Source organism: Oryctolagus cuniculus, chromosome 7, assembly GCF_051225735.1.
Source record: "Oryctolagus cuniculus isolate XC-2025 breed Fujian yellow rabbit chromosome 7, ASM5122573v1, whole genome shotgun sequence".
In the NCBI taxonomy this organism is placed as follows: Eukaryota; Metazoa; Chordata; class Mammalia; order Lagomorpha; family Leporidae; genus Oryctolagus; species Oryctolagus cuniculus.
The window spans coordinates 22619278-22645110 of NC_142873.1; the positions used below are offsets into that span (position 1 = coordinate 22619278).

At 47.8% G+C, this 25833-nt stretch overlaps 1 protein-coding gene across 2 annotated transcripts in view; it reads right to left on the reverse strand.

Annotated features, from left to right (window-relative positions):
• Nucleotides 1-18917, reverse strand: part of NUB1 (negative regulator of ubiquitin like proteins 1) — a 32773-nt gene extending 13856 nt beyond the window's left edge. Inside the window, exons 1-8 of one of the 2 annotated variants that reach the window (XM_089299510.1) lie at nucleotides 18835-18917; nucleotides 16670-16787; nucleotides 11310-11477; nucleotides 6334-6392; nucleotides 4818-4888; nucleotides 2218-2400; nucleotides 1974-2065; nucleotides 684-790 (exon numbers count right to left, since the gene is read on the reverse strand). In XM_089299510.1, coding sequence (XP_089155636.1) covers nucleotides 684-790; nucleotides 1974-2065; nucleotides 2218-2400; nucleotides 4818-4888; nucleotides 6334-6392; nucleotides 11310-11477; nucleotides 16670-16787; nucleotides 18835-18902 — 866 coding nt within the window. In that variant the 5' untranslated portion in view covers nucleotides 18903-18917. Of the gene's footprint in view, nucleotides 1-683; nucleotides 791-1973; nucleotides 2066-2217; nucleotides 2401-4817; nucleotides 4889-6333; nucleotides 6393-11309; nucleotides 11478-16669; nucleotides 16788-18704 lie in introns of both variants that reach the window. The other variant, XM_002715058.6, reaches the window with a different exon arrangement.
• Nucleotides 18918-25833: the final 6916 nt, after the last annotated feature.

The following is a 25833-nucleotide window of genomic DNA, read 5'->3' on the forward strand; positions in this document are numbered from 1 at the left end:
CTCTTTCAAATAAACAAACAAATCTTTAAAAAACAAAAACAAAAAAACTATGAATTAATGTTAATACTTAGAAAAAAGAAAACTTCACTCGTCACATTTGGACGATGCCAGAAAAGCAATCCATTTATTCTGAAAACAAGAAAGTAAGGAAGAAGGAATCAAATATTTTATTCTATCATTCCTGTACAAACTGTGCCTCAGCATAAACAAGCATTTGATGAGGAAAAATGGTTTTCAGAAGAATTCTAGCAATAAATGCAGAAGGAATAATTGGGCATTGCCATTTTGTAGCCCCTAATGAAACAATGGATACAGAGAATGACTACCAGTGTCTATCCCAAACACATGAGATGGGGAACATTCTAACAGATAGTTTAGGCCTGCAACACATCAGCAAAAACAAAAACAAAAACAAAAACATAATAAAAAGAGGGAGTTAGAGAGAAAGAGATAGTCAAACATAGTCAAACATGCTCACTGCAAAAGAACAGCGTGTGTGTTTATACAATTCTTTACAGTGAGAAGGGTCAACTAGAAATACAAAGTGAAGAAACAGTTCACGAGTTGTTCTACAGCGTAACCACCCTTTCCTGAAGAGCACAGTGTCCAGGGAGGGAGTATATGGCGCACAATCTGTGCCAGCTTCCTTAAAACTGGTGTCCACCAAATTCTAAGGTGCCTACCAGAAATATCTGTCAGCGTCCAACAGGCACGGCAAGGCTATTCCATATTCTTTTCTTTTCAGGAAAGCTCTGCCCTTCTCATGGTATCCCATAGCTAACATAAGGGCCTAGGAAAAAATGTAGATAAAAAAATTCACTTTAAAATATAATTAAATTATATTAAAAGCATTGTAATTCTAAAAAAGTGAAACCAACATCACAACTCAATCTAAAAGCCAAAATTAATATACAATTGCAGCTTTACTTCAGTAAAACATGGAAACCAAGCACTCCATTTAATGTGGATGACGGCCCTAAGTAGCACCCGTTCCTTTTTTTTCATCAGTTTATCTTAGTATCTGTTGTCCCAGATCCATTTCTAATAATTTTTAAGCCTAAGCTTATAAAAATTAGCGAATAATGCTTGTATCCTTTTCTAAAAGAGCACTCAGGGGCCAGTGCTGTGGTGCAGTAGGTTAATCCTCCGCCTGTGAAGCTGGCATTCCCTATGGGCACCGGTTCTAGTCCCACTGCTCCTCTTCTGATCCAGCTCTCTGCTATGGCCTGGGAAAACAGTGGAAGATGGCCCAAGTGCTTGGGTCCCTGCACCCACGTGGGAGACCTGGAGGGGGCTCCTGGCTCCTGATCGGCTCAGCTCTGGCTGTTGTGGCCATTTAGGGAGTGAACCAGTGGATAGAAGACCTTTCTCTCTGTTTCTCTCTCCCACTGTCTGTAATTCTACCTCTCAAATAAATAAATAAATAAAATCTTTAAAAAAAAAAAAAGGCAGCAGCAGCTCCTGGCTCGCAGCTCAGGGACTGACCTTAGGGCCTAAGGTGTAGGAAGCTGCTTAAGAGCCCCTTGCAACATTCAGTGTTAGAACACTGTCCCACCAGGTACAAGGAGACAGTGCAGAGGATGGAACCACCTGCTGACCACTCCCCAGCGATACAGCTCTCCTCCCCAGTTACGATACATCCTTAGGGGACATGGCTCCCTAGTAGAATAAACAAAACCAAACCCACAGCCACAGGAAGCCACTCAGACTGAAGGCAGTGGGTCATGCCACTCAGCTATGGTGACAGTCACTGCTACAGGACAGCAAGTTAATATGGTCTACAGCTGCACGGCAAGTTACAGGGCGAGGCCTGCTACACGCAACTGCTCGCCATGTGGTGAGAGTCCCCATTTGTAAGACTGGAGACACAGCTGGTTTCTGCTTTTATGACATTTCAAGATAAAACCACTAGAAAACCACTTCTGTTCCAACAACAAATCCAGAACCACCCACCCAAGTCCCGTGGCACGTACCTTTCTTTCCGACGGGGGAATTTTGATTGATCTGCCTGTCTGGTTAGTTATGTCTAAGTAAGGTGTCGTTTCTGGATCCACCACCATCTCAGCTGTAAGAAAATCACGCGGAGCTCCATTAATGCAACATTCAACAGCAGTGACGGCGACATCGTTAAGTTAGAGGGGACACATTCCCTGTCTGTGTGACTTGCTGCCACCTTTAAGGAGCTAAGTGAGGACATAAGCCCAGAGTTCCAGGTACCTCTCTCTGCCAGTATCTCCAGTCCTCTCTTAGTCCTCTGAATCCGTTTTTCTTTTAATTCAGCCTCATTTTGCTCCTCCTCCTCCACCTGGAAGTTCTTCCTCACATCCTCCTCAGACTGTTTCAGCTCGAGCACCATTGCTTTGACATTGTGAGTCACTCCTTGTTCTTCAAGGGTGTTTCCTGTAGAAACCAGAACTACACGTCATTCAAAGAACCATGGCATTTACCAGGCAACAGCCCATTTTCTATAGTAAGTGAAATTCTTAGACCTGCAAGAGCATTTGCAAACCAGCATGCCACAAACTTGGGAAGAACTGGGTGTGTAACTATGTTACTATTAAGCAACAGTTAAAATTAGCCAGGAAAAATAGACCAACTAAATTCATTTCTTCAGTTTTCCCTACTCTTACCCTAAGATCAATTCAAAGCAGCAAATATTTGAGAATCTGCAACAGGGAGAACACTATGCCAGGCTCAGTACAATTAATACACAGATTTCCCTGCCCTCTAATTGAGAAGTAATAAACCCAGTTCTCAGCAATGCGAGAGGTAATCCATTGTGCTGGCTGCAAGCAAAGACCACGATGAGCTCTACCCTGTTTTAATCCTGTGGCCCTGAGCAAACTATTCATCTTCTAGAACCTAAATAAAAACAGCCATAAAGGGCAGACATCAATGAAACAAACGAAAGAGAACAGTAACAAAATCAAAAGCTAGCTCTATGAAAACAGTAACCAAATATACAAAACCAAACAAAAACTATGCCAAAGATACAAATAAACGAACAAATGAAAAGGGGTAAACACAGATGCAAACAGACTTTAAAACAGCAAAACGGGTGCAGACATGGTGGTGCAGTGGGCTGAGCTGCCGCCTGCGACGCCAGCACCCCAGGAGTGCCAGTTTGAGCCCTGGCTACTCCATTTCTGATTTAGCTCCAAGCTAACGTGCCTGGGAAAGCAGCGGAGGCCGGCCCAGATGGAGTTTCGTGCTCCTGGCTTCGGCTTGGCCCAGACCCCAGACTCTCCTCGCTGTTTCGCCCATTTGAGGAGTGAACCAGCTGATGGAGGGCCTCTCCCTCTCTAGCTGTGCCTTTCAAATAAATAAATAAGCCTTCAAATAACCAAAATACATAAATAATATTATGAACAACAAATACAAATGTGAGCACATTTCTGAAAAAACTCCTTGGATTTTGCTTTTAGAAACCCGGTAACAATTCTAGCACTCATATGAGAAAATAAAGACCTACCAATGGTTGGGTCACCTTGGTAAAGAAGAGCCGAGGATTCACCTCACTGTGTTTTAAGACTCCAAGAAAGCCACAATTTAAAAACAAAACAAAACAAAAAAACACTACAGGCAAATGGGACAGAGTGTAAAACAGAGTCGGGGTAAAGGAAGATCGCCAATCACTGGGCAGGCTGTCTGGTCGGTGATGTTGAAGAAAAATAAAGCTGGACGCTTAGCCTTATATCTGAGTACTTCATAAAGCTTGTGGACAAATGGGATTAAAAGGTGAGTTTATCTTGGTGCTAAAGTTTCTGAAATTCAAGCATGGTTTCTTCATGGTATGTACTTTCCCATGAACTCTCTGACAGCCCTGTGTATGGTGCAATGGGAAATGGCCAGAGAGGGGGTGCTGGAAAGGAAGGCAAGGTACTGAGAAGGGCTACGTTACATTCCATCGAGCCACGACGTGTGACAGGACTCTGGAGAGCACAGGAAGCCACTGGAAACTGCTCCAGCTGTGATGCCCCCTGACCCGCTGCACAGCTAACATCTCCCCAGTCCAGCCATGCTTCCTCTAAGTGCACTCCCCTCCTGCAGCCACGGCAATCTTCAACACACAGATAACTGCTGTCACTCCCAGCGTAAACGCCTCAGGAGAATGCTCTCTTACTGAGCAAGGCGCATCCAGTCCAGGGGTTCTCAACAGTAGCACTAGTGACATCTTGGGCTGGCGAAGGCACTGCTGTGGGGGCTGCTCTGTGCATTGTCTGTGGTCCAGCAGCAGCCCTGGCCTCCACGCACTAAATGACAGGGGCACAACCTGCTGCCAGACCAAATCACAACAACCAAAAGGGAGTCCCTAGTGCCAAGCATCTCTGGTTGGAAACTGCTGCAACAGCGCTCAGCAGGGCTTCTGCCTGCCCTCCAGCCTCAGACAGTGCCTCGCCCTGGGCACTCAGCCACACTGCACCTCTCCCACTGCCTCAGATCCACATCCTGGTGCCCCGTGAGGCTCAGTCCAGAACACCCCCCACCACGGCCCGCCCTCTGCCTCGCAGCTTCAGCTCTTCGTGCTCAGGAAGAACAAATGGAACCCCTCTCCTCCTCCCAGCACATCTAGACTTCCCTTCAGTCACATTTTATCAGACCAAGAGTGAGTATCTTTCTATCCCACTAGGACACGGCACACAGTAAAATATTTATTGGAAAGTTGTTTTCTGTTTCACATTTTTCTTTTAGCAAAACCCTCAAATAACTGGCTTTGGATTATAATTGTAACAAAGCTGGAAATTTTTGACTAAAGAGTGAGAAAAAGATGGAAAGTCATTATTTCTGTATTAGTTTGACTGGAAAAATTTGCATACCTAATTGAAGCTGTTTCTTATTTATGACAATTTTGATATAATTTTCTTGAAATCCAAAGGTTTCAGCTATTCTGTAAAATAAAACCAGTGAAAACTATAAACAAATCTGCTATTATCTACTTAAAAGATTTTAAACATAACAGTTATTTCACACATTTTACTCAGAAGCACCCAGATTTCCACTTACTAACTCAGGAAGTCACGTGAAAAGAAAGCTGGCTTGGGGCAGGTGTTTAGCCTCACAGTAAAGACGCCTGTGTCCCCTATCAGAGTGCCTGGGTTTCATTCCTGCCAACGTGGGTCCTGGGAAGTGGTGGTAATGGCTCAACTAATTGGGTTCTTGCTACCCATGTGGAAAACTTGGATTGAGTTAATTCCTAGTTCCTGGCTCTAGCCCTGACTTGCGGGCACTTGGGGAGTAAACCAGCAAATGGGAGCTCTCTGGCTATCAAATAAATGATATATTTTTAAAATTAAAAGTAAGTGCATAGCTTGGGCCCTGCACCCCATGGGAGACCAGGATAAGTACCTGGCTCCTGCCATCGGATCAGTGCGGTGCGCCGGCCGCAGCGCGCCGGCCGCGGCGGCCACTGGAGGGTGAACCAACGGCAAAGGAAGACCTTTCTCTCTGTCTCTCTCTCTCACTGTCCACTCTGCCTGTCAAAAAATAAATAAATAAATAAAAATTTTAAAAAAAAGTAAGTGCATAAAGCAGGCTTAATAGATCGCTATCTGAAACTGTGTGAAAGACAAGGTCCCTTTCTAGAATTCTCTGCTTGGCCTCTTGTTTCCTCACCAAGTGGAGACCACAGTGCTGCGTATCCATCTAACAGGAGCGTCCCCACTGCCCGTCAAGAGAAAAACTATCCCCAACCCTTCTGTGGTTTCCTTGGAGGAGCGCCCAACGGCAGCTGTCCCAGATTAGTTTCTACTTAAGTGTGCTGAGTAACTGATACTTCCTAACTCATCCTAACAGCCCTCATTAGACCAAAGATAAAAACAAGAAAAATCAGCTGAAGAAACACACTGAGTGGCTAGCCCTGGAGGTGTTTAAAACATTTGTCACGTGAAAATTTACAAGTAGATGAAATAACCGACCAGGCCTTCAAGTTAAGACTTCACTAATGGGTCACAGTCAGGTCTACTTATTTTTTTGACGGCTGGTCCAATAGCCTGAAATAAACTAAAACACTATGCTGAAGGTCAAAGCGAGCTGTAAGTGATGATCCGGCAAATACCAGGTCATCTTCTAGTCCCATCACTCCTTCGTTCCTTCACTCAACATGGACCGAGCACGTACTACGTGGTGGGCACAGAGCTCCCACCTGGTCTAAAGTTACACCAGGAAGTAGGAAGAATGAGTTCTCTCTCTGCCACTTCTCCACCACCTTGAGTGCAAGTAAGTTCTTCCACCTCAGAGCCTCCACTTTCCCTTCTGGAAGATGAGGATAATTCCTGCCCCATCTTAAAGATCCTGAAGGAGGAATGAGCCCCTGCCAGCCCCAGGCATACTCACTTAGACCTCAGTTCTCTGCCAGTGATGTGCAGTCGGGTCTCCAGCAGGTTTTTCCTATCCTGTTTAGAGAGAACGCAAACAGAACAAAATATACTTGAATTTAACACTTTTTGGTGCTACTACGTAGTCTATGATATCAGAAAAGCTAGTATCAGAGGATTTTAGCTAAACTTAGGACACGGGTTAAGGACAAAAACCGCCCACCTGGAGAAGCAACCCAGGAAACATAACCCAGAACATGCCCACGAGGGCAGCAGAGTGGCGCTGCCAGGCTGGGTTGCTCAGTGGCCATCAGCACTATAATCAAATTTCAGAACATCCTGACCACCCCTCAAACCGGGTACCTGCACCCTCCAACCTCCCCCCCTCCTCCCAACTCCGGCTCCCAGGAATCACTGCCCATCTTCTGTCTCCACAGGTTTGCCTGTCCTGAACATTTCCTATGAATGGAATGCCCACAGGTAGCCTTCTTCATTCAGCATGTACTTGAGGTTCATCCAATCGGGCAGTATCAGAGCTGCACTCCTTCAGCAGTTTTCTATCACACAGGTGTACTCTACTTGCCCGTCCTTCCACTGCTGAACATCTGGGCTACTTCTGCCTTTTAGCTAGAGAACAGTACTGTCAGGAACATTCACGTGCAACTTCTTACATATGAGGGTACTTTAAAAAGTCAGCAGAAAAATAGATTTAAAAGATAAAATTTATTTAAATATAAAAAATTTTGGAAATCCATGCAGTTTTTCCACAGTACACTTTTTGAATGCATAGATTTCTGTATGCATATATCTCAAAATTTTTCTGCACCAAAATAATTTTTTTTTTTTAATTTTGAAAGTGTCAGGGCTGGCGCTGTGATGCAGCGGGTTAACGCCCTGGCCTGAAGTGCCAGTATCCCATATGGGCACCGGTTCAAGACCTGGCTGCTCCTCTTCTGATCCAGCTCTCTGCTATGACCTGGGATAGCAGTAGAAGATGGCCCAAGTCCTAGGGCCCCTGCACCTCTGTGGGAGACCCAGAAAAAGCTCCTGGCTCCTGGCTTCGGATCGGCGCAGCTGTTGTGGCCAGCTGGGGAGTGAACCAGCAGATGGAAGACCTCTCTTTCTCTCTCTCTGCCTCTCCTCTCTCTGTGTAACTCTGATTTTCAAATAAATAAATAAATCTTAAAAAAGATGTTTTTAAAGTGTATTTGAGGGAACACTTGTGGGGAGCAACTGAGACTAGACTAAGTTACTGGAATTAAGACTTATTCTATGCATCTGCTCTCCCACAATATGGCGCTGGGGAGGAGTAAACTTCTACGCAGCTGCCTCTCGCCAATTTGACTGATGAGCTGCAGGAGCTGATCCTGCTCCTGATTGGAGGAGAGCAGCGTGCTCGGCGCGTGGGTAGCAGAGTTGGGATTGGTGGAAGAGGACTATAAAGGAGGAGAGAAACAACATGCACCAGGAACATCTGAAGGAACACCTGTGCAGCCCCCGAGAGAGCCGGCCGGCGGTGTGCCGCTCCTCCGCGGAAGCGGGGAAAATGGCAGGGGGAGCCGCCCCTCCACGGAGGTGGAGGGGTCGGCAGCCAACCCGGGAAGGACCAGCAGCTAACCCGGGAAGAGCTGAGCAGACAAAAGAACAGCGCAGGGTCCTGTGTCGTTCCTCCGCGAATGGGGGAGCGACATAATGGTGCCGTGACTCAGATAGGAAGCCTAGGAGGGATAATGGTGCCGTGACTCAGATATGAAACCTAGGAGGGAAGAAGCGGGAAAATACCAGAGAGAGACTAGCAGAGAGCCTAGGGAAAAGCCGGACGGAAAAAGTGCCGGAAGAAGTTAGGATTGAAAGCGAAAGTGAAAGCTAGAAAAACAAACTCGGATATGGACTGTGGGAGAAGCTAGGAGAAAGCTAAGGTTGAAAGTGAAAGTGAAAGCTAGAAAAAACTTAGACTTGGATACTGACTGCAGGGAGAAGCTGGGAGAAATCTAAGATTAAAAGTGAAAGTGAAAGCTAGAAGAAACTTAGACTCGGATACGGACTGTGGGGAGAAGCCAGGAGAAATGAGAGAGAAATATTGTTGGAAGAAAGTTAGGAAATATACCGGGTAGAGAAAAATATTAGTTAGGGAAAATGAAGCCGCGGGGGTAGGCCGAAGCGGAGACGTAAGCTAGGTTGGAATTCATCAAGTCAGCCTGGGGAGCAAAAGGCGAATAAACTATACCAGAAGCGGAGACGTAAGCTAGGTTGGGATCCGTCAGATTAACCCGGGGAGCAAAAAGACCAAACCGAAAAGCGGAGACATAAGCTAGGTTGGAATTCGTCAGGTTAGCCCAGGGAACTTAGACTGAAAACTAACCGGTAGCGGAAACGTGAGCTAGGCCGTGATTCGCGGAAGCCGCTGCGCGCAGAGAGCGCGCGGGGCATGAGCAGAGAGAGTGCACGGGGCGCGAGCAGATAGGAAGCGCGGGGCTAGCATGGAGGCCGTGGTGTGGGCGCGAAAGGCGCGGAGACCGCGGAGCGCGCGAAGCCGGGAAGCCGCGCAGATGAGAGAAGTGCGGGCTGAAGCCGCGCAGAGCAGTGAAGCCGCTGCGGTGCAGGGCGCCGAGAAGCCGCCGGGAAAAGAGAAACAGAAGTATAGAAGTAAAATGAGAGAAATAGGAATGCTGGCATATAGAAGTAAAGTAAGAGATATAGGAATGCCCGGAGATAAAGAAATAGAGAAAAATAAGGCCTCCCCACAACACGGCAATGAGAAGGCTCGGATTCGGTCTGCCTGATTAGTAAGGCCGTAAGCACCTGCAGGCAGCTCTGGCAGAGCGTGTGCTGCAGGGCACCGAACTCAGGCACACATCAGTGCCTAAAAACCTCCTCACAACATGGCGAAGAGAGGACCTGGATTTGGTTTGCCTGATTGGTAGGGCTTGTAAGCACCTGTGGGCAACTCCAGCAAGCAGAGCAGAGTGTGTGCCACAGGGCACCGAAGACAGGAGCGTATCAACGCCAAAGAATAAAAAGAAAGGGGGAACTGTGGGGAGCAACTGAGACTAGACTAAGTTACTGGAATTAAGACTTATTCTATGCATCTGCTATCCCACAATGTGGCGCTGGGGAGGAGTAAACTTCTACACAGCTGCCTCTCGCCAATTTGACTGATGAGCTGCAGGAGCTGATCCTGCTCCTGATTGGACAACACTGCTGTGGCATAGCAGGTAAAGCCACTGCCTGCAGTGCAGGCACCCCATATGGGCACTGGCTTGAGTCCTGGCTGCTCCACTTCTGAACCAGCTCTCTGCTATGGCCTGGGAAAGCACCCATGGGGGAGACCTGGAAGAAGCTCCTGGCTCCTGGATTTGGATCAGTGCAGCTCCAGCTGTTGCAGCCAGTTGGGGAGTGAACCAGTGGATGGAAGACCTCTCTCTCTCTGCCTCTGCCTTTCTGTAACTCTGCCTTTCAAAATAAATACATTGTCCGGCACCACGGCTCAACAGGCTAATCCTCCGCCTTGCAGCACCGGCACACCGGGTTCTAGTCCTGATCGGGGCACCGGATTCTTTCCTGGTTGCCCCTCATCCAGGCCAGCTCTCTGCTGTGGCCCAGGAGTGCAGTGGAGGATGGACCAAGTGCTTGGGCCCTGTACCTGCATGGGAGACCAGGAGAAGCACCTGGCTCCTGCCTTCGGATCAGCGTGGTGCGCCGGCCACAGCGCGCCAGCCGTGGCGGCCATTGGAGGGTGAACCAACGGCAAAAAGGAAGACCTTTCTCTCTGTCTCTCTCTCTCACTGTCCACTCTGCCTGTCAATAAATAAATAAATAAATAACAACAACAAAAAAAGAAATACATACATTTTTTTAAAAAAGTGTATTTCACAGCGAGGGAGGTGGGGAGAGGTGGAGAGGTGGAGGGGGGGAGAGAGAGAAAGAGAGAGAACGAACGAGAACATTCCATCTGCTAATTCACTCCCCAAATGTGGGGCCTGAACTGGAAGCTGGGAACTCCATCCAGGAACCCAGTTACTTGAGCTACCACCACTGCTGCAAGGGTTTGCATTACCCGGAAGCTGGAGCCAGGAATCAAAAATCAAACCTAGGTGTGGGATAAGGACATCTTTGCCCACTCCCTATCTGTTAAAAACTGTTTATTTGAAAGGCATAAACACACACACACAGAGACAAACATTTCTTGTCTGCTGATTCAGTCTCCAAATACCAGCAACAGCACCAGGCCAGGCTGAAGCCAGGAGACAAAAACTCAGTGCAGGTCACTCACGTCATGGCATAAGCCCACGTACTTGGGCCATCACCTGCCGTCGCCCAGGGCACACATCAGCAAGCAGCTAGAAATGGAAAGGAAACAGGTCCCGAAGCCAGGCACTCCAACGTGGGCTGAGAGTCCCCAGCAGCGGCTTAACTGCTGTGCCAAATGCCCAAGTCCCAAATCTACCTTTTAATTCTATTTTCTATAAATGTTTGAAAGTATCCTCATATGTGCTTTCATTTCTTCTGAGAAACAACGACAGTGATCAGTCCAGAGAGCGCCAGCAGCTTCGGACGGCCCACCACATTGACGTTTCTGGACACAGCCACTAAGGATGTGGCCCTGAGATGAGGTGGCCCCACCCCGGTCATTCTGCCCTGCTAGAACTCAGCTGACTACCCTGATCGCCACCAGAATAGGACAAAGATAAATTCCTTTACGATGCGTCCTACTACACAGGGTTCTAGAAAACTAAGGCCTCTTTGTCCCACATTTCTTCCAAACAAACTTAGAAAGCGTGAAGAGCGTGACGCACAGGCTGCGACATCTGGAGGGCCTGGTGAAGCCTGGCTGAGGAGTGGTCCAGTTTAAGAACCTGTAACATTAGCTGTTCAGTTGTTCAACAGGCAAAATAACCTAAAAGAGTTGTAACTCTGGATTATACTTTTATTAAAAAATTATTTTATCACATTACTAATTAAGCATTAGTACAAACAGTGGGTGAAATTACTCACTTTTCTTAGTCTTGAAGGTAAAAATACCTCAATTGTAGCAATTCCTGTTGTTCTATAATTTTCATTTCCTGTTCCGCGCTCAATTGCTTTGCAACGTATTTCTTCTATTATCTTTTCTACTTCATTTTCACAGCAATCTAGCTTGTCAGAGTACTTCTTAGCAAGGTCCTGTGAGGACAAATCAGGAAAGACAGATCACTGTAACATCAACTCAACAACAGCAAGTACAGAAAAGGGCGTGAAAGATTCCCAAGCAACCCGCTCTGGAGGCTGGGGGCCCCCTACTGCACGGAAAGCCACACTGTGGTCTGACGGCTTGAGAGGTGTGGAATTTAGAAAGGATCCAGCGCAAAATAAAAATATCCACAAATAGGTAATATTACAACTGGCTCGACATAGAAATCAAAATAACTGGGATTATGCTAGAACAGGAAAACAGATTAGCTCTGAATTCTGCTACAGCAAACATTCAAAAAATTGCTTTAAAACAGTGAACTGTTCAACTCTACTGGGCGAGAAAAGGAAAACAAATTAAAGCAAAACCAAACAACCAGACTATATAAGTAGTTTTCAAATCTGTGAGAACAAGTCTGGTTAGACTTAACTTCTTTTCTGTAATTAAGAGGCAGAGAAACAGAAAGAGCTCCTATACACTGGTTCATTCCCCAAACACCAAGAGCCAAGAATCAAACCCAAGCATACCAATATAGGATGAGGGCATATTATATACAAGGTTAAATGCCAAGCAACTTTTTTTAATGCTAGTAGTGACTATCATTTTTTTCATGTTAGTGACTATCATTTTTTTTATTTATTTGAAAGGCAAAGTGACAGAAATAGATCTTCCACTCACAGGTTTACTCCCCAAATCCCTGCAACAGATGGTGCTGAGCTAAGTCCAAACCAGGAGCCTGGAACTCCGTCCAGGTCTCCCACAAGGGTGGCAGGAGCCCAAGTACTTGAGCCATCACCCGCTGTCTCCCAGGGCAGGCACTAGCGGGAAGTTGGAACCAGAGCTGAAGCAGGAGTTTATCTCAGGCACGCCGATATGGAATGCGACATCCCAAGTGGCGGCTTAACCCACAGCACCACAACGCCAGCCCGCTCAAGTAATGTTCTTCATGGAGAAACTTTTAAGCATTCCTACCGGTTAAAGAATTATTTCTAGGAAGAGCCTCCAGACTGAGAAGGAAGCCCCAGAAGATGTAAGGGGCCTCCAAAAGGATGTAAACCAGCTGTCACATGAAGACACTATGTTTCCTCCCCACAAAGAATATTTGCATTTGGGGCTGGCGCTGTGGTGCAGCAGGTTAACGCCCTGGCCTGAAGCGCCGGCATCCCATATAGGTGCCGGTTCTAGTGCCGGATGCTCCTCTTATGATCCAACTCTCTGCTATGGCCTGGGAAAGCAGTAGAAGATGGCCCAAGTCCTTGGGCCCCTGCACCTCTGTGGGAGACCCAGAAAAAGCTTCTGGCTCCTGGCTTCGGATCGGCGCAGCACCGGCCATTGTGGCCACCTGGGAAGTGAACCAGCGGATGGAAGACTTCTCTGTCTCTACCTCTCTCTGTAACTCTGTATTTCAAATAAATAAAATAAATCTTTAAAAAAAAGAATATTTGCATTTGAGACCTGATGTCTCATTACACATCTCATAAAACAAAAACACTCCAAAAAACCCTAATTCCACAGTTTCATTACACTTAGAAAGCAATATTATGTAGCACTTAAAAATGATGGTAAAAGTGTATGTTTACGATAAGGAAAATGTAAAAGATATATAAAGTTACAAAACACAAATCAGAGTATTTTATTTTTAAAATAATACAAGCCTATGCATAATAACTTTAATGCTGATATTTAAAGTGTTTTCAGAAATGTATCCTTCCTACGTTTGACTACGCTCCCACACTGCCTAAGGACGCGGTGGTCAGCGATGAACTGCTCGTCCGACAGCGACGACAGTGATCCCGCAGGATCATAACGGAGCTGAAAGCTCCTTCAGCCTGCTGACATCACAGCGTTTGTGATGCGGTGGCGCAAAGCGTTACGCACACGTTTGTGATGCTGGTGGAACAAGCCGGTCATTTAAAAGCAGAACACATACAATTACACACAGGTTTGTGACACTCGTGGAACAAGCCGGTCATTTAAAAGCAGAACACATACTATTATGCACGGCATATAAGACTTGATAGTAAACAGCTGTGCCGCTGACTTACGTGTTGACCGTACTGCACTACTTAGCGCCATTTGAGTGTCCTGCTTCTGACAAAGCACACTCTACAACCTAAGCTGTGCTCTGCCGGCAGCAGCCTCGTAATCAGTTTACTATGCTGCCTGACCACACCATGTTCTCCAGCGCTGGATTTAATCCCGCGTTGTTCGTTGTAGTAAGCTACACCATCTAGGTTTGTTAAGTACACTTTATGATGTTCATGCAGAGATAAAACCACCTAACATTCCGTTTCTTGGAACAAGCCCTCGTTAAGTGATGCGTGACTGTACACACACGTAAAACACCTGTGATCTGAAATCTGAAATCTGAAATCCAACATTTGTTAAGTGTCAACGTGATACTCAAAAATTTTCAGATTTTGAGCATTCTGGATTTCGGATTTTTGGATTAGGGATGCTCAACTGGTAAAGTCTATGCAAATACTCTGAAACCCAAAAACCTGAAATCAGAAACACTTTTGGTCCCAAGCGTTTCAAACAGGGGATCCTCAATGTGTACATCATTTCAACCCAGGAACATACATTATTTTTACTACCAGAAAATACAATATTTTTCAAAATAAATTTTAAAAATAATTTTCTAGAAAATCTAATTACCTAGTGAGTGGCTTTATTTCCTCTCTCCTGACACCACCCGATTCTGATCCTGAATGGATGTGCTACGATTCAACTCTGACACTAACTACCCAGAGACAGCATTAGATTCCACAGGGTTACAGGCTCATCAGTCCCAACGCACACTCTTACCTCAGGCACCTGTTGCCAAGCAGCCGGTCCCCAAGTCACCCACAATTCTGTTGACCTGACTACAAAGTCAAGGCTTCCTGAAAACCCACTTCAGGTTCAATACTTTGCTACAGCAACTCAGGGAAATGCTAAACTTACTGTTCTAGTTTATTCTAAAGAATACAAATGAGCCCTCAGCTGAAGAGGTACTAAGGTGAGGCCTGGAAGGGTTCCCTGTCCAACCGAGGTGCACCACCCTCCTGGCATGTGGATGTGTTCACCAATTTGGAAGCTCCGCAGCTCCCTCACTTAGGGGTTTTTATGGAGGCCTGATGACTTACACAGGCATGACTGATTACACCACCACCACTGGTGATTAACTAGGCCCGCCCCTTCCCAGAAGTTGGGAGGTGGAGCTCAAAGCCCCAAGCACCCAATTGAGCCCCATCCTGAAGCTATACAGAGGCCAGCAAGCCTCATTAAAACGTAAAATGCCCAGAACCAGTGCTGTGGCACAGTAGGTGAAGCCTTCGCCTGCAGCACCAGCACCCCATATGAGCACTGGTTCAAGTCCTGGGTGCTCCACTTCCAACCCAGCTCCCTGCTAATGGCCTAGAAAAGCAGTGGAAGATGGCCCACGTGCTTGGGTCCCTGCAACCATGTGGGAGACCCAGAAGAAGCTCCTGGCTCCTGGCTTCAGATTGGCCCAGCTCTGGCCTTTGTAGCCATTTGGGGAGTGAACCAGTGGATGGAAGATCTCCATCTCTCCTCCTCTCTTTCTGTAACTCTGCCTCTAAAATGAATAAATCTTTAAAAAAAATACATAAAATGCTCTTATCACCCTTACCACCCAAAAATCTGAGGGCAAAAATCAAATATTTTTCTTATCACGTCACCTCCTAGTTTCTGGGAATCGAAGGCCAGAAGGTGGGTTGCAAAAATAAAAAGTTGAGCAGCCTGTCAAATAAGAGACACAGAAAATGTGTACATCATTTGTACATACACTAAGATCCTGCCACAGCTTTGTCATCTTCAGGGCAATTAAACCCCTTCATGACAGTCCCCAGACCCTCAAAAATGTTACATCATGCTCAGGATACCCAGGCCCAGAAAGTAGAGATGGACATCCTAAGACATTCCAATATGATAGATTTCTGTCAAAAATGAGTGTTTCTGCTTAGAAAAGTAGGCAAACTTCAGCTTTTAAAAAATCACTTTGCCATAAAATAACAGCATTTCTGACAAAAAATTAAGGAGGATTAGAGTCACAGCCTGCGGTGCCGGCATCCCATATGGGCACCTGTTCAAGTCCCGGCTGCTATACTCCGATCCGGCTCCCTGCTAATGGCCTGAGAAAGCAGCAGAGGAGCTCAAGTGCTTGAGCCCCTGCACCCACATGCGAGACCCGGAAGAAGCGCCTGGCCCAGCCAGATTGTTGCCTCCATTTGGGGAGTGAACCAGCAGATGGAAGACCTCTCTCTTTCTCTCCTCTCTATGTAATTCTGTCTTTCAAATAAATACATAAATCTTAAAAAAAAAAAAAAAAGACAAAAAAGGTCAAAGTCAATTGTGTTTCTTAAAAAAAAAAACTAAACTAAGGCATAATTGCTAGAAAAACACATTTCGGAAAAACGAACCCTGATGCCAGGGAGGGGAGCCACCGCTTTATACTGCTACAGAGGATGACAGCAGCGAGCACCGAGAGCAGACCAGACACTCACCCTAGCAGCACAGCGTGCTAAGTTCCCAGCACCTGGACTAACAAGTCAACATCACATGAATAATTGTATGTCATGCTGTGGAGGTGTTAAAGACAGTATATGCATGAGAACTTGAGTAACATTCTCATGAATAAAACATTAGTAAACAAGCTTGTCAGCTCCTAGTAAAAAGTGAGTGTGCGCTCATCACTTACTCTCTCAGTTATGCCAAGTGTCGGCCCGATCCTTCCTGGCAACTTCTGGTGACTTCAGAATCTTATTTACCAGAGAGACTTACATGACACTGTTAATTAAGATTCTTTTTAAAAAACTGTAATTATTGGCTGGTGCCACGGCTCACTAGGCTAATCCTCCACCTGCGGCGCCGGCACCCCAGGTTCTAATCCCGGTCAGGGCACCGGATTCTGTCCCGGTTGCCCCTCTTCCAGGCTAGCTCTCTGCTGTGGCCCAAGTGCTTGGGCCCTGCACCCACATGGGAGACCAGGAGGAAGCACCTGGCTCCTGGCTTCAGATCGGCGCAGTGCCGGCCGTAGTGGCCATTTGGGGGGTGAATCAAAGGAAGGAAGACCTTTCTCTCTGTCTCTCTCTCTCTCTAACTCTGCCTGTCAAAAAAAAATTAATTATTTGAAAGACAAGCAGACATCACTGTTAATTATTTATATCTTAAATAAAAATACCTTTAATGCCAAACCAACTTCTTTATTTTCATCTGTATATGGAGGTTTCCAAAGTTGAATCCTGTCTTCCCTTAAAAACTGGGTCAGTTTTGCTTGAAGATATTTCTTTTGCGCCATCCTTGAAACAAAACCGTACATTAATAAAATGCCACACCACACTTAAAAATGCATATAAACTGCCTACTATGGTGAGCTGTTCTGTACAGTAAGCAAAGCTCTTCCCCACTCCTCACTCAATCTAAATTACTAATAAGGTTTTACCTTGCTCCAGACTTTTAGACTATATATATCTATACATTGAAATATACATCAATTGAACTTAAGTGTATATGTCACATATATAATATAAAATGTTTTGGAGGCCAGAGGCTTGGCCCAGGAGTTAAGACGTCCATGTCCCACACCAGAGTGCCTGGTTCAATCCAGCTCTAGTCCCAAGTCCAGCTTCCTGACTGGTGAGGACAAGTTCTACAGAGTGGAAAAAATTATGAGTTGATAAAATACAGGTAACTCCAGTATTCCACATCCTTCAAGACCCAATTCCCCAACTTTTAAATCAAGTGTGGTAGATTAAGTGTATTCCACAAATAAAAAACTTTCACAAATTCATCTATTTATTTGAAAGGCAGAGCAACAGAGAGGGAAGGGGAGGGAAAGGGAGACAGAGAGAGAAGATTTCTTTTCCCATCTTCTGGTTTACTCCCCAAAAGGCTGCAATAGCCAGGTCTGACCAAAGCCAGGGGCTGGGAACTCCCCCTGGTCTCCCACGTACTTGGGCCATCCCCTGCTGCCTCCCAGGTACTGTAGCAGGGAGCTAGATCAAAGCAAAGCAGTTGGGACTTGCAGCTGGCGCTCTAATATGGGATGCCAGCGTCGCAAGCAGTGGATTAACCTGCTGCACAACACCAGTCCCTCCAGAAAAAGCTAAATAAAATAAAAACCTTCACAAGAAAATCTGAATCTATTTGGTATCCGCTGACGGTGAGAAATAGGGTAATCAGGACAGCGAGGAAGGAACACGGTCCAGCAGAGCGCTGTGTGCACCGTGGAGACCACGGGAGGATCCCAGACTCAAGCTGACTGCTTCCCCGTGGGCGAAGCACCTTAGTGCTTAGAAGCATTAGTCTTTCAGTCACAACTAGGGCCGCTTTACGCGCTACTCATTAGCCTGTGCAGAAATTCTGAATACAACATCTCTGCAGCCCTACGGGTGGGGATGGGGGAGAGTATGTCCACCGGCTGCTTACTGGCGCCAAGGGTGGGAAAGGCTGAACACAGGGCCCCCAGCGACCCCAGCCACACCTGCGCCTGGTAAGACCCTAAAAAACCCGGTCATCCACCCCAGGAAGCAAGTCAGCAGCTCAGGGGCTACACTGCACGGTACCTAATGTCTAGAAAACACTGACACAGTCTTGAAACTTACAAAACACAGTGATGACATGTTAAGTCAAAAGGAAAAGCGTAACACATCAATATTCGGCTTTCAAATTGGGAACTGAAAAAGTTTCACGGACGCCACACAACGTCCCACGTAACCACGGAAAGCCGAAATTCTGCAAACTGAAACCGAAACGTGATACACCAATTCTTTAAATTTCACTTTCATAACGACTCCCCGGACCGTACTTTCAACCAGAGCTTTTCAACTATATATGCACACTCAAAAATACATTTTTACATTTTCTCCCACGAGAATAAGAAGTGGAAGATTCTCGTGTTCAGAGATAAGAGCACGAAAAGGAGGTGAGAAACGCAGAACCCGCTGTCAAGGGAGATACCGCGCGCTTCCTCCCAAGTAGCCAAGAAAACCCGGCTTTCAATCGCAAATAAATCCCAAATGGCACACTCGGAGCAAGCGCTATGAATCGAAGGCTAGTTAGGCTAATCATATGTATACATAATAATCCCTGTGTCCCCATAAAACAAGACCATCTGTTGGTTTTAAAGACCCGCCACCCCCGCCGAACCCAACGCAAACCCAGGGCCCCGAACAGCCGCCCTCGGCCGCGGCCGGGCGCCCCGAAGGGCCGCTCACCTCCGCCGCTGCAGCCGCGGCCCGCCCGGCCGGGAGAGGCGTCGGCTTGTGCCAAGGACCGGAGACTGCCAAGGACCGGAGACTGCCAAGAGGCGCCGCGGAGGCCGGCGTCGGCAACGCCCAGCCTCACCTGCGCCACCGCCGCGCCCGCCGCGACCTGCCGAGTGCCCGGATGAGACGGCCGCTGTTTGTTTTCATTCCGGGTGAGGACGACCCCGCCCCCGCCGCCGCCGCACCGCCCTCGCGCACCCGGAAGAAGGTTTGTGGGCGGGGAGAAGCGGGGGCCGCGGGCGGAGCTAATGTGGGCGGGGGCTGAGAGTGAGTGGGCGTGGCTGGTGTTGGGGCGGGGCCAGGCTGCGGAGGGGGCGGGGCGGGCGAGGCCGTGGGCGTGGTGGGCTGTGTTTGAGGAAGGCGGGGTTAATACGCGGACCCGGCTGGGGCGAGGCCGGGGAGTGTGACAGCAGCGGGTGAGGAAAGCTTTGGAAGGGACCAAGGGACCTACGGGAGGGAAGACCGTTTTCCCGGAGGGAGGCTCTGGGCTCTGTCTCTGGGACCCACCTCGCATCCCGCCCTTTGGTCCAGGGCGGACCCCCTAACCCTGCAGGTCCTCCCCCAGCTCTCCCCAGCCCCACGGGGAGGCCTCTGCTTCGGGCGAAATGAGGCTGCCTCCCGCATGCTCCCTCCTGCATGCCTGGACGCTTGGACGCTGGCTCTGCACGCATCACTACTATGATCGATAATACCTATGGAGATTGGTCTACTACCAAAGGGCTCTGCCCAGCGCCATGTTGAATATTAAAAAAAAAAAAAAAAAAAAAACAAACAAACAAAAAAAAACCGATGGGTCTATGTTCATATATCCAGGCAAGGAAATAAGGTGAGCGTGCACAAACCGTAAGGGAATTGGTGAAGGGCTCTGAGAACCAGGGCACAGCATGTGGTGGAGCATGGTTCTGGGCAGAGCTTTCAGACAGTAAGGCCTTTTTGGTAGGTGAACAGGGGGTGGAAGATGGAAAGTACATCTCAGACCCCAAAAAGCTTACTCAAATGAGGCTCTTGACCCTGCGCTTCCAAATTCCAAAGCTCATCCTTGCACCTGCTGTAGCACAGTCGTGGGTGGAGCTTGGGAGCATAAATCCTGTGCAGACAACTCCCTCCCACCAGTCCCTAGGGGCACAGGGGCAAGTTGCTTAAAGCTCTGTCTCAGTGGGGATAATAATAACCCTACTTGTGAGCATTCTTGTTGGCATTCGGTGAGATTATACAAGCAAAGAGCTATCTATCATTAACCACTTCCTCTCCCCCCTCAAAGAAATATTCTCTGGAGAGCCTCACCTACACGAATGAACTATTACTTTTGTGGGATTTTAAAGAGTATGGGTATAGGCACCAGTGCTGTGGCGCAGTGGGTTAACACCCTGGCCTGAAGCGCCAGCATCCCATATGGGTGCTGGTTTGAGTTCTGGCTGCTCCACTTCTGATCCAGCTCTCTGCTATGGCCTGGAGAAGCAGTGGAGGATGGCCCAAGTCCTTGGGCCTCTGCACCTGCGTGAGAGACCTGGGAGAAGCTTCTGGCTCCAGGCTTCGGATCAGTGCAGCTCCGGCCATTGTGGCCAATTGGGGAGTGAACCATTGGATGGAGGACCTCTCTCTCTCCCTCTGCCTCTCCTCTCTCTGTGTAATTCTGGCTTTCAAATAAATAAATAAATCTATTTTTTTTTAAAAAAAGGATCTGCCTTTAAAAAAAAAAGAGTATGGGTGTAGATACTGGATAGTGGTTTGTCCACTTAGCAAGGGCCAGTCCAAGGGAGATGAGTCTAACAGGGAGATGCATAACCGAGTGGAGCAAGGAGAAGCCCCAGAGGCTAGGAGACCCGTGAAGAGGGCACAGGGCTAATCCAGGCACGAAAGGACGACCTGAATCTGACTCTGGACAAAAAGAAGGACGGGGCAAGAGAGAAGCACTGAGACCCGGCAATGCAAAGATGCTCGGGACGTCAGGATGCCGACGCAACGCAGCCAGTAGTGACAGTCACGAGCCCGAGCTGCTACAGAGGCTTGGTGGGCCCTCCGCTTTCCTAGTGCACGGTGACTGGTGTGTGTTCCGGGGAGTTAGAGGTGTTACGTGTAACCTACTGTTACGGGGAGAGCGGCAACCAAGAAGATGACCTCGGTTCTTGTCTTAGGTAGAAGAATTTCCATACAGAAAAGGCAGTGAGCAAAGCAACGTTTCTTTAAGTCAGAAACTTCCTGGTGCCGGCACTGTGGTACAGTGAGTGGGTGAATCCTCCACCTGCAGTGCCGGCATCCCATATGGGTGCTGGTTCGAGTTCCAGATGCTCCACTTCCAATCCAGCTCGCTACTATGGCCTGGGAAAGCAGTAGAAGATGGCCTAAGTCCTTGGGCCCCTACACCCGTGTGGGAGACCCAGAAGAAGCTCCTGGCTCCTGGCTTCAGATCAGCTCAGCTCCAGCCATTGCATCCAATTGGGGAGTGAACCACTGGATGGAAGACCTCTCTCTCTGCCTCTCCATCTATGTGTTAACTCTGACTGTCAAATAAATAAATCTAAACACACACACACACTCACACACACACAGGCAGCTCCTGGGGAGAAGCAAGCATCTTGTATACTTTTAAATACATATATTTTTAAAAAGATTTTATCTATTCATTTGACAGGTAGGGAGATAGACAGAGATAGAGAGAGACAGAGAGAAAGGTCTTCCATCCACTGGTTCACTCCCCAAATGAGTGCAACGGGCAGAGCTGAGTGGATCCAGAAGCCAGGAGCCAGGAGCTTCTTCCAGGTCTCCCACGTGGGCACAGGGGCCCAAGCACTTGGCCCATCCTCTACTGCTTTCCCAGGCCACAGCAGAGAGCTGGATCAGAAGAGGAACAGCCGGAACATGCAAACTGGCACCCATATGGGATGCTGGCGCAGGTGGTACTGCAGGCAGAGGCCCAACCCACTATGTCACAGCACCAACCCCTCTTGTTCACTTCCAAGGGACCCTCCCTCTTCTCATTACAACAGGCACCTGACCTACCTACCTATTCCTTCATTTAACTTGCCACAATACCTCCTTTCTTTGAAAATCACTAGGCCTTGTGTATGAATTGGGAGGGGGTGCTGGATGATGCCTTTACAGAAGGAATAACAAATAACAAGGTGACCCTCAAACATATCCAATTTCAGAATGTGTTGCGCAAACTCAGTAACAGTGCAAAATGTTACTCCATACCCAGAGACTTTCCAGCGTACATCACATTTCTGGCAGATGCTATCAAGGCTCTTTGGCCTCCTGGTCTGCTTTCATACATGCAGCCTTAGTGAATGCGACAGAAGCAGAGACTTGGGTCACTGGAGTTGGCCTTCTCTTTCTGCAGCCCACCGTATGGAAGAGCCTGAGCTAGCTTGAGCTACTGGAGCATGAGCAACCGCGGGGTGGAAAACCAAGGAGCCCCGGCTGCAGGCTGCCACCACCGGGTGTTTGAGTGAAGCTATGTGAGGTCCTCGGGTGACCCGGGGACCACAGCACATGGGTGGGCCCAGCAGAGACCACCTGAGCCAACCCAGACCAGAACTGCCTTGCTTCTGTGATTCACGAGCTAAACAAAATGGTTGTTTTTATTTAATTGGAAAGACAGAAAAACACAGAGATCTTTCCCATCCACTAGGTTCCCTCCTCAAATGCCCATAACAGCTGGGGTTGGATTAGGCTGAAGTTGGAAGTCCAGACCGCTACCCTGGCCTGCGATGTGGGTGACAGGGACCCAAGTACTTCAGCCATCATCTGCTGCCTCCCAGGGTGTGCATGAGCAGGAAGCAGGAATGGAAACCGGAGCAGGGACTTGAACCAAACACTCTGATATGAGATGCGGATGTCCCACTGTAAGGAGGTTGTTCAGGTCCCTGTTGAAATGAGAAAAGGGGGAGTCCCTTTAAGAGTGTACAAGGGGCCAGCACTGTGCTACAGAGGGTTAAACCCCAGTCTGCAGTGTCAGCATCCCATGTGGGCACTGGTTCGAGTCCCAGCTGTTCCACTTCCAATCTAGCTCTCTGCTATGGTCTGGGAAAACAGTTGAGGATAACCCAAGTCCTTGGAATCCTGCACCTGCATGGGAGACCCCGAAGAAGCTCCTGGCTCCTGGCTTTGGATCAGCTCAGCTCTGGCCATTGTGGCCATCTGGGGAGTGAACCAGCTGGTGGAGGACTTCTCTCTGTCTCTGTCTCTGCCTCTGTCTCTCAGTAACTCTGCCTTTCAAATAAATAAATAAAAGAGTGTACAAGATGCTTGCTTCTCCCCAGAAGCTGACTGTAGCAAGACAAAAGTGCATCTCACCCTTCTGAGTTTCTAGTTTTATCATGAGAATAAAGTTACCTCTCCCCGCTTCTGATGGGAGGTGGATTTTTTTTTATCATGAGCAGGCTAGGCAGTACTACAATTCCAGCCTTCTGATGGGTCTTGTTCCCCCTGCACCCCCTTCTTGAATGATTGATCGTTAGATTGTGCTTAAAAGACTCCACTTCAGCCGGTCTCTGGGGTCTTCCTCTCTTGGAGCCCCCTCCTGGCTGCTGCGGCAGGGGTCTCTGACTTCAATAAATCTTGCTTTGCTCATTGCCTTGTCTACTTGGGAATTCTTCTACATGAGACAAGACCTGAGGTGGCCTTTCTTTGCCACTGTCTTACCTGTAACGCCACTGCAAAATGATTGTTATTTGAAACCATTGGGTTTGGGGATGGTTTGGTATACAGTAAAAGCTGATACAGCAGCTCATTAGCAAGGAAAAGTAAAACTGTGTTGTGAACTCAACCAGTTAGACCCAGGGAAGCAGATCTGTAAAGAATTATTACCAGTTAAAACAAATGCCAAGGTTAGTAGTCATTCGTTTCTTTATAACAAAGTCACTTTACTGAAGATGTCACAAAATCAGTCTGTAGATCGATCAACTTCTGTAGATCTTTTAATTGTATGATTTAAATTTTTACTCTGTAGTTACATTAACATGTATTTTCACTTTCAACAAGATTTTTCATTTTAGGTAAGAGAGAGAGAGAGAGAAAGAGAGAGAGAGAGAGAGAGAGAGAGAGAGAGAGATGGACTGACAGAACTCCCATCTGCTCTGGTTCACTCCCCAGATGCCTACAACCACCAAGGTTTGGCCAGGCTGAAGCTAGGAACCAGGAACTCAGTCCAGGTCTTCCATGTGGGTGCTGGGCACCCAATTACTTGAGTTATTGCCTGCTGCCTCCCAGGGTCTGCATTAGCCTGAAGCTGGAGTCAGAGCTGGAGCCAGGTATTGAACCCAGGCACCATGCAGTGGGATGCGGGCATCCTAAATAACATCCTAAACACAAGGTCAACAGCTGCCTCGCTTTGCACTTCTTACAATTCTATACAATTCTATTGAGATTTGTGATATACCTTGCATACGAACTTCAGCGATTGAAGCAGTACAATTCAGTAGTTTTTAGTATACTCAGACTTACACATCCATCACCACATAGACTTTTTTTTTTTTTGACAGGCAGAGTGGACAGTGAGAGAAAGGGACAGAGAAAAAGGTCTTCCTTTGCTGTTGGTTCACCCTCCGATTGCCGCCACGACCTGCGCACTGCGGCCGGCGCACCACGCTGATCCGATGGCAGGAGCCAGGAGCCAGGTGCTTTTCCTGGTCTCCCATGGGGTGCAGGGCCCAAGCACCTGGGCCATCCTCCACTGCACTCCCTGGCCACAGCAGAGAGCTGGCTTTGAAGAGGGGCAACCGGGACAGAATCCGGCGCCCCGACCGGGACTAGAACCCGGTGTGCCGGCGCCACAAGGCGGAGGATTAGCCTGGTGAGCCGCGGCGCTGGACCACATAGACTTTTTAAAAAAAGATTTATTTATTATTTTGAAGACAGAGTTGCAGAGAGGCAGAGGCAGACAGAGGGAGAGAGAGAGATCTTCCATCCACTGGTTTACCCCTCCACCACACACCTACCCCACCACCCGCTCCATGGCTGCAACAGCTGGAGCTGTGCAGATCCGAAGCCAGGAGCCAGGAGCTTCTTCTGGGTCTTCCACGTGGGAGCAGGGGCCCAAGGGCCTGGGCCATCCTCCACTGCTCTCCCAGGCCACAGCAGAGAGCTGGATGGGAAGTGGAGTAGCCGTGACTCAAACTGGCGCTCTCATGGGATGCCGGCACCGCAAGCAGTGGCCTCACCTGTTACACCACAGTGCCACCCTACCCCCCACATATACTTTTAAAACATTTCACTAGCCCCCAAAAGAACCCTGTGCCCATTTGCAATCACTTCTCATTTTCCCCCAAGCTCCCAAGCGGGGACACACTACCCATCTCCCACTCAACTTTCCCTACTGCCCATGCCCTACCCCTAGAAACCATAATCAACTTTTTGCTCCTGTGGATTTGCCTAGTCTGAACATTTCATAAAAAATGAAATCATTTAATACGTGGTCTTATGCAACTGGCTTCTTTCATCTGAACATAATGTTTAAAGTTAACCCTTGGGGCTCGTGCTGTGGCACAGAGCGTTAACGCCCTGTCCTGAAGCGCTGGCATCCATATGGGTGCTGGTTCTAGTCTCAGCTGCTCCACTTCCAATCCAGCTCTCTGCTGTGGCCTGGGAAAGCAGTAGAAGATGGCCCAAGCCCTTGGGTCCCTGCACTCTAGTAGGAGACCTGAAAGAAGCTCCTGGCTCCTGGCTTCGGATCGGCACAGCTGCGGCCGTTGCGGCCAACTAGAGAGTGAACCACCAGTTGGAAGACTTCTCTCTCTCTCTCTGCCTCTCTCTCTCTCTCTCTTTCTGCCTCTCCTCTCTCCGTGTAATTCTAACTTTCAAATAAATAAATAAATCTTTAAAAAAATAAAGTTAACCCTTATCGTGAAATGTACTAATACTTATTCCTTCTTATTGACAAATAGTATCCCATTGTATGGATATGCCACAATTTGTGTTTTTATAAAGGTTTCTTTATTTATTTTAAAGAGTTATTATCTCTATTTTGAAAGTCAGAGTTACAGAGAAAGAGTGAGAAACAGAGAGAGAAATCTTCCATCTGCTGGTTCACATCCAGATGGCCCCAGTGGCCAGTGCTGGGTCAGGATGAAGCCAGCAG